The sequence below is a fragment of the Pogoniulus pusillus genome, chromosome 10 (assembly GCF_015220805.1).
Source record: "Pogoniulus pusillus isolate bPogPus1 chromosome 10, bPogPus1.pri, whole genome shotgun sequence".
NCBI lineage: Eukaryota > Metazoa > Chordata > Aves > Piciformes > Lybiidae > Pogoniulus > Pogoniulus pusillus.
The window spans coordinates 29,640,659-29,654,057 of record NC_087273.1 but is presented as its reverse complement, the minus strand read 5'-3'; the positions used below and the strand labels follow the sequence as shown (position 1 = coordinate 29,654,057).

Here is a 13,399-nt window from a genome sequence, read left to right as displayed (position 1 = left end):
ATCTAATGAAGCAACGTGCCTATAATTAAGTGTGGCAACATAAGGCTACTTCCAAATGCTGTTAAACACACTCATCCAAATATTACTAAAAAAATTTGAATCAGCTGCTCACAAAACAACTTTGCCCTCTGGTGAATGGAGCTAAAATGCAGTTATTTTTAAACAGGTGATATAATTTAAGATATCCAAATAATAAAGATCTCAAGAAGCTTATGCAGCTGAGAGTTTGTCATACAATATTGCTCATGTTATTAATAGGAGAAGAAAGTCACATATTCTGTAGTGGGCATTGGTGTTAAAGTAGTTGGTTGGAAAATTGAAGTTCTATCTTTGGAACAGCTAGTTCCAAACTAGCTCTGTTGGAACTATTTCCTCTCTGTTGGAAATATTTCTGTTACTGAAAGTAATGGATAGTAGTGCATGGAAGAGTTATTCAGGAAATGCTACAAAAGTACAAACAGTAAATTGTGCTGCTCCTTTCTAAATGATACAGAATAACAGGGTCACAACTTGTGAACTGTAGTCTAGAAAAGTTCTAAGATCAAACCATTATGCTGACAAGATTCACTCATGCACTCTGTAGTAGAATTTTGCTACCTTAGCTATCTCTTCATTCATGGTCAGTCTCACCAGGCAGGAATAGCATAATAAATCCCAAGTGTTCACACTCAGTAAAGAAAGACTCATAGACTGTTCTTTAGTCTATCTGCTGTTCTTGCTTTGTATTAGTGTAAACCCAGTAACAACCATACTATAAATTAGGCTCAATATTTGCTGGTTTTGCCATCTGCAAATCTAGAAATCTGCTGATACCAATATTCTTGCACCTCAAAAGCTGTCCTTGCATCTTTGTACAATGTTTTTCTTTCTCCTTTTGCTTGGGATCCAAGAAAGAAAACTAGTAACAGTAGCACTCAATTAAACAGAATTGGAGAATGTTAGGGGCTGGACGGGACCTGGAAAGATCATCCAGTCCAACCTTGCCAGAGCAGGATCACCTATACCAGATCACATAGGAATGCATTCAGGTGGGTCTTGATTGTCTCCAGAGAGGGAGACTCCTTAACACCCTTGGGCAGCCTGTTTTTAACATTAATTGCTCCTCATTGAACTAATACAAAGCAAGACATTTTTAACAAGCTGAGCTGCTAAATGTTGGATATGGAGTATGAAATGAGCCAATGTTTAACATCAATAAAAGTCTACACAAAAACTTTACTTTTGTTCTATGACATGAAGCAAAAAATTCAAAGTTATCCATGCAGAGATAATGCTAAAAATTCTTATATCCTAATAGGTACGATTTAGGCAAGTGGCTAAAAACCAATGCTGGGATTGCATTGGTCCTGTTTACTGTAAGATGTATGTTATGTAATAAACTATGCCTAAAGTAGGCACATAAAGACTGATACTTCTTTTTTGATTATATTTGCACCTACACATTTTGTTCTGCTCTTGAGCAATGCTACTAAAGGTAGTATAAAGCCTAAAGAAATTCTAGGAGGATGCACATTACTGACAGGAAAAGAAATAAATATGATGATTAATCTGACCAAGTAATGTTTTAAGGGTGCATTGGATTTCTCTGACATCAAAACCCATAGCAGTTCATTACCTCATTACCTGTGCTTCAAAGTTAGGTAGTTTTGCCTGCAATACTAAGAAATAACTCTCAAGTTTAATTTGGACTCTGTCCTGCACAGAAACTGTTTCCAAGTACTAAGATACTGAGCTATAGAGAGTGATCCTGAGTGAAACCTTTTCCAGAAAGAGAAAGAAAAGCAAGATAATTTGTGTCTACATCTATGAAGATAACTTTACCTTTGAAAATGATAAGATATTTGAAGTTCCTTTAAAAAAATTAAATAGAAAATTCAAAGTGATGCTTTCAAATTCCTTCATTTTTCATAGAACTATAATATTTGATCATCAAGAAAACCTCAGATACTCAGACAGAAGCCCTGCCTTCAAAAGCTAAAATCCCTGTCAAAGAGGACCGTGATGGGAGTTGGTAATCTCTCCAGCCACTGCAACTGAATCCATCAGGAATGAGGATTAAACTGTTGGGATGCACTTTGAAGGAGTGCTGATGTGCAGGCAGTGCTGCAGAGTCGAGGTTTCGTCCACTCCCCTGCTTTTGCTGATTCTACTTTGAGCCGATGGGTGGTAGTGCAACCTAAAGGTGGTACAGCAGAAACAGCTGCCGCTGATCTGAAGAGGTACGGAGAGTTTTCTTTACCTTCTTGCTCGAAGTTATCTATTTATTAACTTTTAATGCCGGTAATGTTAATGATTTTGCAGAACTGTAAGCAGTGTTCAAATTATGGCTGATGGTCAATGTTTTAGAAACACTTAAGTAACAAGCAAAGAATTATAAAGGGAACCAGAAGGTAGCACTCACAGCCAGCAGTGTGCAAACACCAGTGAGACAGAATGCAGTCCTCTGTAAAGACATAGTTTGAGAAATAAAGTTTGAAGTAATGCATTTGGGATTATATCAGACAAAAGGGTAAGACAGGAAAACCAAACTATCCTTTTAAAATCTACCTGGAAGACTCCAAACATCAAATAATTTTCATCCCCTTGAATATTGGCTGTACATTATTTGTTGGGCTTTTGGTTTAAGTATCACAGTATCACAGTATCATCAGGGTTGGAAGAGACCTCACAGATCATCAAGTCCAACCCTTAACCACAGAGCTCAAGGCTAGACCATGGCACCAAGTGCCACGTCCAACCTTGCCTTGAAGTGCCCCAGTGGAAAAAAAGACACTACAATTACATAAATTGTTTTTAAATATGATGTTTTCAGTCAAATGTGCTATCTAAAGAGAATCTTAAATAGGCTTTTTTAAAGGTAGATTGAAAATATATAAATAAGCTGACAGAGCTAAGACAATGAACGTTAGCAAAGGTGCTCTTAAAGGTTGAGTCAAAAGACAAAGGGACAGAATTCATGAAGGGGAAAAAAAAGCACTTGCAGAACATCATTGAAGAAAGAAAAGAAAGGTAAGTTTCTGATGTGATTTATCATCTCCCACTGCCTTTCAAGGCAAGGTTGGACGTTCAAGACAAGGTTGGACGTGGCACTTGGTGCCATGGTCTAGCCTTGAGCTCTGTGGTAAAGGGTTGGACTTGATGATCTGTGAGGTCTCTTCCAGCCCTGATGATACTGTGATACTGTGCTCAGAAGCAGTGAATTTCTTGAGAATAGCTTGATGCCCACATTATTTGAAAATAAATTAATTGCCATCTGTTTCTTATAGGTGACACTGTCAGGGTTTTCTTTACAAGCAAGTGGTCTAGGAAGCAACCTTTAAAAAAGAAAGCAAAAAGCAATATCTGAAATCCCCAGAGCCCTAGGACTTTAAAACTAGGAGCTGGCACTAAGTATTTACTGAGGTGCTGGAGCAGGTCTAGAGAAGAGCGACAGGACTGGTGAGGGGGCTGGAGGGAAGGTCTTAAGAAGAGCCTGGAGAAGAGGAGGCTCAGGGGTGACCTTATTGCTGTCTACAACTACCTGAGGGGTGGTTGTGGCCAGGAGGAGGTTGCTCTCTTCTCTCAGGTGGCCAGCACCAGAACGAGAGGACACAGCCTCAGGCTGCACCAGGGGAAATTTAGGCTGGAGGTGAGGAGAAAGTTCTTCACTGAGAGAGTCATTGGACACTGGAATGGGCTGCCCGGGGAGGTGGTGGAGTTGCCGTCCCTGGAGCTGTTCAAGGCAGGATTGGACGTGGCACTTGGTGCCATGGTGTAGCCTTGAGCTCTGTGGTAAAGGGTTGGACTTGATGATCTGTGAGGTCTCTTCCAACCCTGATGATACTGAGATACTGTGATATGATAGAGGCTGAGGGAGCTGGGATTGTTTAGCTTGGAGAAGATGAGGCTTAGAGGAGACCTGTGCTAGTTTGAAGCTAGCTAGAATGTTTTGGTGAGAAAAAGTAGATTATAGGCTGTGAAAGGAAAACAATGGTGATGTCTGCTTCCCTCAGAGTCTCGCAAAGGAGTTTGGGAAGGACAAATGAAAACATTAGATAACACTCTTGCGATTTTTGTCTCACTCTGGCTGGGCTGCTGACTGAGCTGCAGCTCCCTAACCTCACCTTCCACTCACCTTTGCTTCTTAACCTCTTGGCTGAACCTCTGTTCTTCTTTAGGACTGGAGTAAGGTTGAGAGGGGCAGGGGGAAGGTGCAGGGGTGGTTGAGAGCCCCTCCTGGGGACTCAGGTTTCTGGGAGGGGAGTTGTGTTTCTGTATTACCTTTTCCTTTGTATATTTCTGTCTCTAACTGTATATACTGTAAATACACAAACAAGACCTCATCAATCTCTTGAACTACCTAGAAAGAAGTTGTAGTCAGATGGGGGTCAGGCTCTTCTCCCAGGCAACCAGTGACAGGACAAGAGGGCATGGTTTGAAGCTGCAATGAGGGTAGGTTTAGGTTGGCTGTTAGAAAGCACTTCCTCGTGGAAAGGATGGTGAGTAGGCACTGGGATGGACTGCCCAGGGAGGTGGTGGAGTCACCATCCCTGGAGATCTTTTAAGAGAAGATTGGATGTGACACTTGGTGACATGGATTAACTGATGTGGTGTTAGGTTATAGGCTAGACTTAATCTCAGAGGTCTTTTCCAGCCTCAATGACTCTGTGATTCTATGACAGGAGCATCTAAAAGCTTCTCAGAATATCAATCTGAAATGTTTGCAGGGAGCTGCAAACTGACAGAAAAGCTGGTGAATGGTGCCACGTCCAGTTGGCAGCCAGTCACAAGTGGTGTTCCCCAAGGATCAGTGCTGGGCCCAGTCCTGTTCAATATCTTTATTGATGATCTGGACGAGGGCATTGAGTCCAGCATCAGTAAGTTTGCAGATGACACCAAGCTAGGAGCAGGTGTTGATCTGTTGGAAGGTAGGAGAGCCCTGCAGAGGGACCTGGACAGGCTGGATGGGTGGGCAGAGGCCAATGAGATGAGATTTAACAAGGCCAAGTGCAGGGTTCTGCACTTTGGCCACAATAACCCCAAGCAGCGCTATAGGCTGGGGACTGAGTGGCTGGAGAGCAGCCAGGAGGAAAGGGACCTGGGGGTACTGATAGATAGTAAGCTGAAGATGAGCCAGCAGTGTGCCCAGGTGGCCAAGAGAGCCAATGGCATCCTGGCCTGCATCAGGAACAGTGTGGCCAGCAGGACAAGGGAGGTTATTCTTCCCCTGTACTCAGCACTGGTCAGGCCACACCTTGAGTACTGTGTCCAGTTCTGGGCCCCTCAATTCAAGAAAGATGTTGAGGTACTGGAACATGTCCAGAGAAGGGCAACGAAGCTGGTGAGGGGCCTGGAACACAAATCCTATGAGGAGAGGTTGAGAGAACTGGGCCTGTTTAGCCTGGAGAAGAGGAGGCTCAGGGGTGATCTTATTACTGTCTACAACTACCTGAAGGGACATTGTAGCCAGGTGGGGGTTGGCCTCTTCTCCCAGGTAACCAGCAATAGAACAAGGGGACACAGTCTCAAGTTGTGCCAGGGTAGGTATAGGCTGGATGTTAGGAAGAAGTTTTTCACAGAGAGAGTGATTTCCCATTGGAATGGGCTGCCCAGGGAGGTGGTGGAGGCACCGTCCCTGGGGGTCTTCAAGAAAAGACTGGATGAGGCACTCAGTGCCATGGTCTAGTTGACTGGCTAGGGCTGGGTGATAGGTTGGACTGGATGATCTTTGAGGTCTCTTCCAACCTGGTTGATTCTATGATTCTATGATTCTAAGGCAAAGGAATGCTAAGAGCCTCATACAAGAATGGAGGAGGCAGAAGATGGCATAGTTAGGGGTGCAAATGCTGAGGTGTAAACTTATGGTGACTGAGCTTTGAGCTCTGAACGTGAACAGATGAGGGCAAGATTCTTGAAACTCCTAACCTGTGAGGCCCAAACCAGACCTGCCATACACATGTGATTTTGTTGTTTATTCACAGTTTAGGAATGGATTTGATTTTTTGCCTCAGGGTACACTACTCCCAAGTACACAAGGGGCTTGAACTGTACTAGAACTGTAAAGGACAGTTTGGACCAGCTTGGTGTTACTGCCTCTCAAAAAAGTGGTGGTACTTGCAGGTAGATTTTGCCAGACCACCAGACTGCTCCAGCTAAAAGTCAGTACTACCAAGCCAAACAGTCCAGCTCCAGCATTGATGTCATGGCACAGGGAAGGATGGCACCTCTCTGCTCCTGGCTGTCACCCTGAGAAGGCAAGCAAACCCAGCAGGACTCCTCTGGTGGACCTTGAGGCCATTTCCTCTTGTCCTATCACTTGTTACTTGGGAGAACAAACTGACCCACACACACCTCTCTACAACCTTCTTTCAGGGAGCTACAGGGTAAGGTCTCCCCTGAGCTTTCTTTCCCCAGTCTAAACAACCCAGTTCCTTAGCAGTTCCTCATAAGCCTTGTTCTCTAGACCCTTCACCAGCTTCATTGCCCTTCTTTGAAGAGGTGCTCTGGCATCTCAATATCCTTCATATGTCTTTATCAACTCCAATGCTAGTGATAAGCAGTGCCCTCATCTTTGGTGTCAGTGGTTGCTGGGAACTTTTTTAGAAGTGTGCTTGTTGCATCTAAAATCCACTGTATTGGAAGACTATTAAAGGAAAAAAAAACCACTTATTGAGGGGGGAAAGATCTAAACAATGTAACTGAATGAAAATCATGTTTTATTTCTGGATTTATTAGCTCAACTTTTGCTGGATTTAATTGTGTTTCTGTCATCAGTGGAAGGAAAGTATAAGGCAGTAATATCAGAGAAATTTTGCCTAAGGAAGATCAATAATGATATTGTTAGCTAACAAGGTAGATGGAAATTCATTGCATGTAGCTGTGAGATAAGTCACAACTGTGCCAAGTCAGTTAGATGAAATTGTAAGAACACAGCATCAACAATAGAAAGAGATCAGCAAAAGCAGGGCTCGATGCACATCTCAGCATTCTGGCACTCGTTAGTCTGCACTGTTGAACTCTCTCAGGATGTGAAATGGATTCTTTTGACATTGAATATAGCCAAAGACTTGCTTCAGGGATTTGTCTGACAGGATACAGCTGCTATTGGGTATTCATTCCTTGGTGCTGGCCTTGAGCTAATCTTGGGTCAAGATGACACTTGATGAAACATTTTCTCCTTACATATTCACCTGTGCTGTGCTGAACTGCTTGCTCAGACAGGCATAGCCCCAGGGCTGTTAACAGCACTCTTCAGGAGTACAAACCTGAACCAAATCTGTGTAATGAATGCAGGTGTGATGGTGCTGGAGTTTGTATTTGAGGACCTGAATAGCTCACTGATGTGGAAATGTAATTCATGCAGAGGAACTGTGAAGAGAAGAGCCTAACATAAGGGTCAGATAGGAAAGCTTCTGGAGAGGAAATGATGGAGGAGTGACACGAAGGAACAGACACAGACCTGAGTGAACACAGATGTAAGAACATGTACAGGAGATGGAAGTGGGGTGGGAGTGACCCAGCAAGACAATAGAGCTGCCATTTAATCTTGTAAGGAAGCCAAGGCCAGCTTAGACTAGAATCTGATGAGTGCTGCGAACAGCAGGAGAACAGATTTCTGCAAGTACTAAACTGCACAAGGAAGACCAGGGAAGATGTGATCCACTGCTGAATGCAAGGGTCTGGTGATCATAGAATCATAGAATCAACCAGGTTGGAATAGAATCATAGAATCAACCAGGTTGGAAGAGACCTCCAAGATCATCCAGTCCAACCTAGCACCCAGCCCTATCCAGTCAACTAGACCATGGCACTAAGTGCCTCATCCAGGCTTTTCTTGAAGACCTCCAGGGACGGTGCCTCCACCACCTCCCTGGGCAGCCCATTCCAATGGGAAATCTCTCCCTCTGTGAAGAACTTCCTCCTAATATCCAGCCTAGACCTACCCTGGTACAACTTGAGACTGTGTCCCCTTGTTCTATTGCTGGTTGCCTGGCAGAAGAGACCAACCCCCACCTGGCTACAATGTCCCTTCAGGTAGTTGTAGACAGCAGTGAGGTCCCCCCTGAGCCTCCTCTTCTCCAGGCTGCACACTCCCAGCTCCCTCAGCCTCTCCTCATAGGATTTGTGTTCCAGGCCCCTCACCAGCTTTGTCACCCTTCTCTGGACACGTTCCAGCACCTCAACATCTCTCTTGAATTGAGGAGCCCAGAACTGGACACAGTACTCAAGGTGTGGCCTGACCAGTGCTGAGTACAGGGGCAGAATAACCTCCCTTGTCCTACTGGCCACACTGTTCCTGATGCAGGCCAGGATGCCATTGGCTCTCTTGGCCACCTGGGCACACTGCTGGCTCATCTTCAGCCTACTATCTATCAGTACCCCCAGGTCCCTTTCCTCCTGGCTGCTCTCCAGCCACTCAGTCCCCAGCCTGTAGCGCTGCTTGGGGTTGTTGTGGCCAAAGTGCAGAACCCTGCACTTGGCCTTATTCAGTCTCATCCCATTGGCCTCTGCCCACCCATCCAGCCTGTCCAGGTCCCTCTGCAGGGCTCTCCTACTCTCCAGCAGCTCCACACCTGCTCCTAGCTTGGTGTCATCTGCAAACTTACTGATGCTGGACTCAATCCCCTCGTCCAGATCATCAATAAAGATAGTGATGCAGGACACTAGAAGAGGCCTTCTGTGCATCAGTCTTTGCTGGACAGGCTTTACTGGGCAGCTGTTGCTGGGCTGTTTTTCCTGGGCTTGCCAGTACAAGAAACATACAGATGTACTGGAGCGAGTCTAATACAGAGCCACAAAGACAGCTAAGGGACTGGAACATCTCTGAGGAGAAGCTGAGAGAACTGGGACTGCTGAGCCTGGAAGGGAAAAGGCTCAGGAAGGTTCTGAACAGCTGAAGGGAGGCAGTGAAGGAAGAGAGACAGACACTTTTCTGCAGTGCCCACTGGTAGCAAGAGATGATGTGCATGTGAATGTAAAAACTCCTTTGCAAAGCACCCTCTCTGCCTCATGCCACAGCCATTATTTTTGAACCTTGTTCCCACAAGCTTCTTTTAATATCTTCTACCTCTTGTGTTGGAGAACACAATAAACTATGAGCTATCTGTGTTGTTCATAATCTTGGAGTAAGGTCTGTGATTTCCCTTTCCATGATGTCTTCCATGGGCTGAAATGGTTGGTATTGGAAAGAATCTTAAAGATCATCTAATTCCAAAATCCCTGCCATGGGCAGGGATACTTTCCTCTAAATCAGGTCACTCAAAGCCCTACTGCTTTATGCCTTTCTCTGATCTTTTGCCACTGCTGATGTATCCTTTTTGAGATCAGGGAAGCAGGAGTACTTGTGTAATTCAAGGTACAAGCAAATCAGATGTTTAAACAGTAGCACAGTTTGTTAGCTGCTGTGTTTCTTCTTTAGATGTTCTCAATATCAGATGTGCTTTCTTCTCTTCTGAGCATTTTAACTCATGTTTTCAGGACCTGTCATGATCTCATTCATGAGTGACTGATCAAATTTACTTTCTGACTCATGAAGTGGTTCATATACAAGGATATTTTTTTAGGTGATGGCTAAATATGTGGTTGTTCAGCAGGAGGTGCTTCCAGTTGGTTGGATGAGGTTTTGCTAAAGCAAAGGTTGCTGTTTATGTGGATCTGATACTGAGTTTGCAAAGGCTATGCAACAGAAGGCACACCCGAGGATGATCTTATTACTGCCTACAACTACCTGAAGGGGCATTGTAGCCAGGTGGGGGGTGGCCTCTTCTCCCAGGCAACCAGCAATAGAACAAGGGGACACAGTCTCAAGTTGTGCCAGGGTAGGTCTAGGCTGGATGTTAGGAGGAAGTTGTTGCCAGAGAGAGTGATTGGCATTGGAATGGGCTGCCCAGGGAGGTGGTGGAGGCACCATCCCTGGAGGTGTTCAAGAAAAGCCTGGATGAGGCACTTGGTGCCATGGTCTAGTTGATTGGCTGGGGCTGGGGGATAGGTTGAACTGGATGATCTTGGAGGTCTCTTCCAACCTGCTTGATTCTATGATTCTACTTTCAGTGTATGTTTTGAAGAAATGTTTAGTAGGTGTTGCTATAGGAAGCAGAACGCTGGACTCAGCTCTGATTGTATCAGAGCATTTCTCTTTCTGGAAGATAGTTTCTAATGCCCACTGTTTGATGATACCAAGTTATCCACATGTTTTCTGTGTGTAATGGAATCATGCAGTGATTAAACAAGGATGCATTTGGAGATGCTCTGATGAATCATAAATCACATGAGAATTCCTGTTTGTTTCTGCTCAGATTCCTGTTTGTTCAGACTACCTGAAACAGGTTAAAAGATAAAAATGATTTACAGTTCACAAAATTCCCTAGCAGTGACTTTTATTTAATCACTTTAATTCTTTCTGAGGACATGATTACATTCTTAATTATGAATGTGCTTACTTCCTCCAGATTTCCATCATGAGTGTGGCTATTTCATCAGCTAAGGTGAAAACGTTAAAAAAGCTGAGCTCCCTCCTTCCTCTTCATTTTATGTATCTCAGCTTACATTGCTTTCCAACCCCTGATGAGTCATCACATTTACTGTGTACTGATAACTTTTCACATGTGATGCCTGAGCAGTGATTTTGATTTCCTTGGTTTCTGATGAGAAAATGCACCATTTTTTGATTCCCTGTCATGCTGAATTTTTGCCAAATCAGAGAAACCCTCTTAGCCAAGTTATGATTACACATCATGTTGTGAAAATGGCATGCAGGTATCTGGTCGGTTTTGAAGATCTTGATGCTGTTTTCTTAGTTGCAGCCCAGGTCCCAAGGAAATGTTGCTTTATAATGTAGCTATCATAAAGATCTAAAATGTAAACAGTATAAAATAGAACAACCAACTACGAGAATATAAATACCAGAGACTCCCAACTATGCAAATTTAAAGTCCCTGATACTCCTTGTCACAACCCTAGGGTGGCACAGGGTGTTGCTGGGCACTGGTGCGTGTCCTAGGAGTAGTACAACCCAGTATTTCAAGTTTAGCCACCCTGCTTCTCAGCCACTCAGAGCAGAAGGAATGGGAAGAGACTTCCTTCTGCACCTTTTCTGACTTCTTCCTCCTGCTCCCCTGCTGGCATTGCTAACCAGCAAAGCAAAGCACCATGCAGCTGGGAAGATGTGTGATCACACACCCTGTGGTTCCCTCCTCTGGGTGCTGCGCAGTTGTCCCCATACTTCTCCTTAGTGATGCCATCAACTGTTAGATATTGACACCCCTTTGACTTGTGTTTCAGCCTTGCCTGTGAAGCAACTTCAGGAGGAGCAGTGTGTTAGTGGAAGGATGTTATCTTTTCCCACCTGCTGCTGCTACTCGTTTCCAAGGGAAGAAAAATGGCTGCATCTTTTTACTTCTAACCTTCTCTTTTCTCACCATGGAGCTTAGCCTCCAGAGGTAAAAGATGATTAAAACCAGCCAAGCCAGTGGACTTGGCATAAAACCAAGTGGAACACTGAAGTTTTGAGAGGTGTCATTAAAAAACCAGGGAGCATTAACCTCAGATGATTTCTTTGTTTTCCTGGTGACAAGATGAAAGCTGAAAACATGTAACTGAATTACTGTTAGGAGACACACAGCATTTTTGAAGTTAAATCAAAGCAGCATGCTCACCATCACTGAAGTAGTTAATATTTGCCAGATTAGCTCAAGGTACTTCGATGCAGAGTGAAGATAACAGTGGCACAGTGCTTGCACAGATAAAATGAGGCACATACACACCAGCTCTTCTTAGGGAATACATCATCAGCACATTTCCTCTTTGACTTGCAAAATTTTGTGCTGCACTTCGCCTATTTCTTCCAGAGGATATGTTGTAACAGCACAGAAAGTGATTTATATAGTTACACTTCAAACTGCTTTCTCACTTGTCCGCTTCAACTGCATGGCCAGTAACAGGGTAAAACTTCAACAAGTGTTTAGCTGTATGAATTACCCTCATGGGCTATGCCCACTGTGGCTGCAGGGTTATTTGTCAGCAGAATTTCTTTTCACAGCCTACTCTTATCAGAAGATAGCCACGATTACTAAGCTAAATTGGTATGTGGAACCATATGGTGTTTTGGAGCCGCTTGGTTACTGTGGAGGATAAATAGCTCCTGACCCTGAACAGGATCTTTGTAAGGAAAAAAAGCCCAAACCAACCCAAAGCGGTGTCCCTATGCCTTATAAGGCATGGGCAGGCTGACTCCGGCGCTGAAGGAGGGGCGGTAGCGGATTCCCGTGGCTGACTTTGCTCCGGCAGCGGTCGCAGGCGACTGAAGAAGTTGAGCTGAAACTGCAGACGTTTCGTCGCGACGCTCGGCAGCAAAACTCACTCTGAGAGAGGAAGGCAGCAGGTGAAGTTTGAAAACCCCCCACCGCTCCATCATGGGAAAATCAGGTGAGCAAACGCCTTCGCGCTGTTGGCTGCGTACTCTCGCTGTGTCCGCGCCTGCTTGTGCGCTCGGAGAGCACTGCTGGAGCCTTAGTGGCTTGCTCCAGAGAAAGCTGCTTTCATTCGAGCATGGTGCAGCCTGGGAGGAGCTTTCTGTCGGGCCCCGGGTTAGATTTGAAAGCCTACAGAAGCGACGCTCTCCCCATAGCCTCCACAACGCAGAGGTAGTTGTGTTTTCTATGCAGCTTACACTGCGTAGCTGATAGCAGATTTACTTTGCTGCTTTGTAACTGGTAGTAGATTTGCTTTGCTGCAAAGGGTTGGACTTGATGATCTGTGAGGTCTCTTCCAATCCTAATAATACTGTGATACTGTGAAATCATTATAAGCCCTATAGCTTTAAGGTTATCTTCTGTCTAGCTGCTTGACCAAGCTTCCCTTGCCTTCAGATAGGCAGCAAGATGCTCTTGGGGGTGTGAAAGGTTTGTGCTTTGTTTTTTCACCCTTCCTGTTGTGAGGATTTAGGTTTACGATTTGGTTACCGTTTAACCACGGATAGTGTTACTCAGCTCCAAAGTCTCCCCACAGCTGTGTAGATGCTTGTGAAGCCTCTCCCTGTTGCTGGCTGCATTCTTGGTCCTTTCCCCACTACTGCTGGCTCTCTCTGTGCCCTGCTCTGACTGTCTTGGACGAGGGAGATGACTCAGAAGCTGCCAGAGACCTCAAAAAGAGAGCCCAGGCCAGGGCTTTCTGAATCTTTGTAGAGTCATAAGTGAAAATCTGCATCCTCTGAAATGGATGGTTTATTTTTGTTCTTGTGGTTAGAATGTTACTTTCTGTGACAAACCAGAGCCTGGTGGCATATTGTCTGTCGGGCTGTTTGCATACAGGACAGTATGGGACACGCACAACAAAACCTCCTACTTGATTCACTCAAAACCATATGCCTCTTCCAGAGAAATTTGGGGAAAATCCTTGCGTGGCTAACAGTTGAATAGGTCTT

At 44.7% G+C, this 13,399-nt stretch overlaps 1 protein-coding gene across 1 annotated transcript in view; it reads left to right on the top strand.

Annotated features, from left to right (window-relative positions):
* The first annotated feature begins 11,968 nt into the window (after positions 1 to 11,968).
* Positions 11,969 to 13,399, top strand: part of GLIPR2 (GLI pathogenesis related 2) — a 39,831-nt gene continuing 38,400 nt past the window's right edge. The window contains exon 1 of the mRNA XM_064150095.1: positions 11,969 to 12,402. Coding sequence (XP_064006165.1) covers positions 12,390 to 12,402 — 13 coding nt within the window. The 5' untranslated portion in view covers positions 11,969 to 12,389. The remainder of the gene's footprint in view (positions 12,403 to 13,399) is intronic.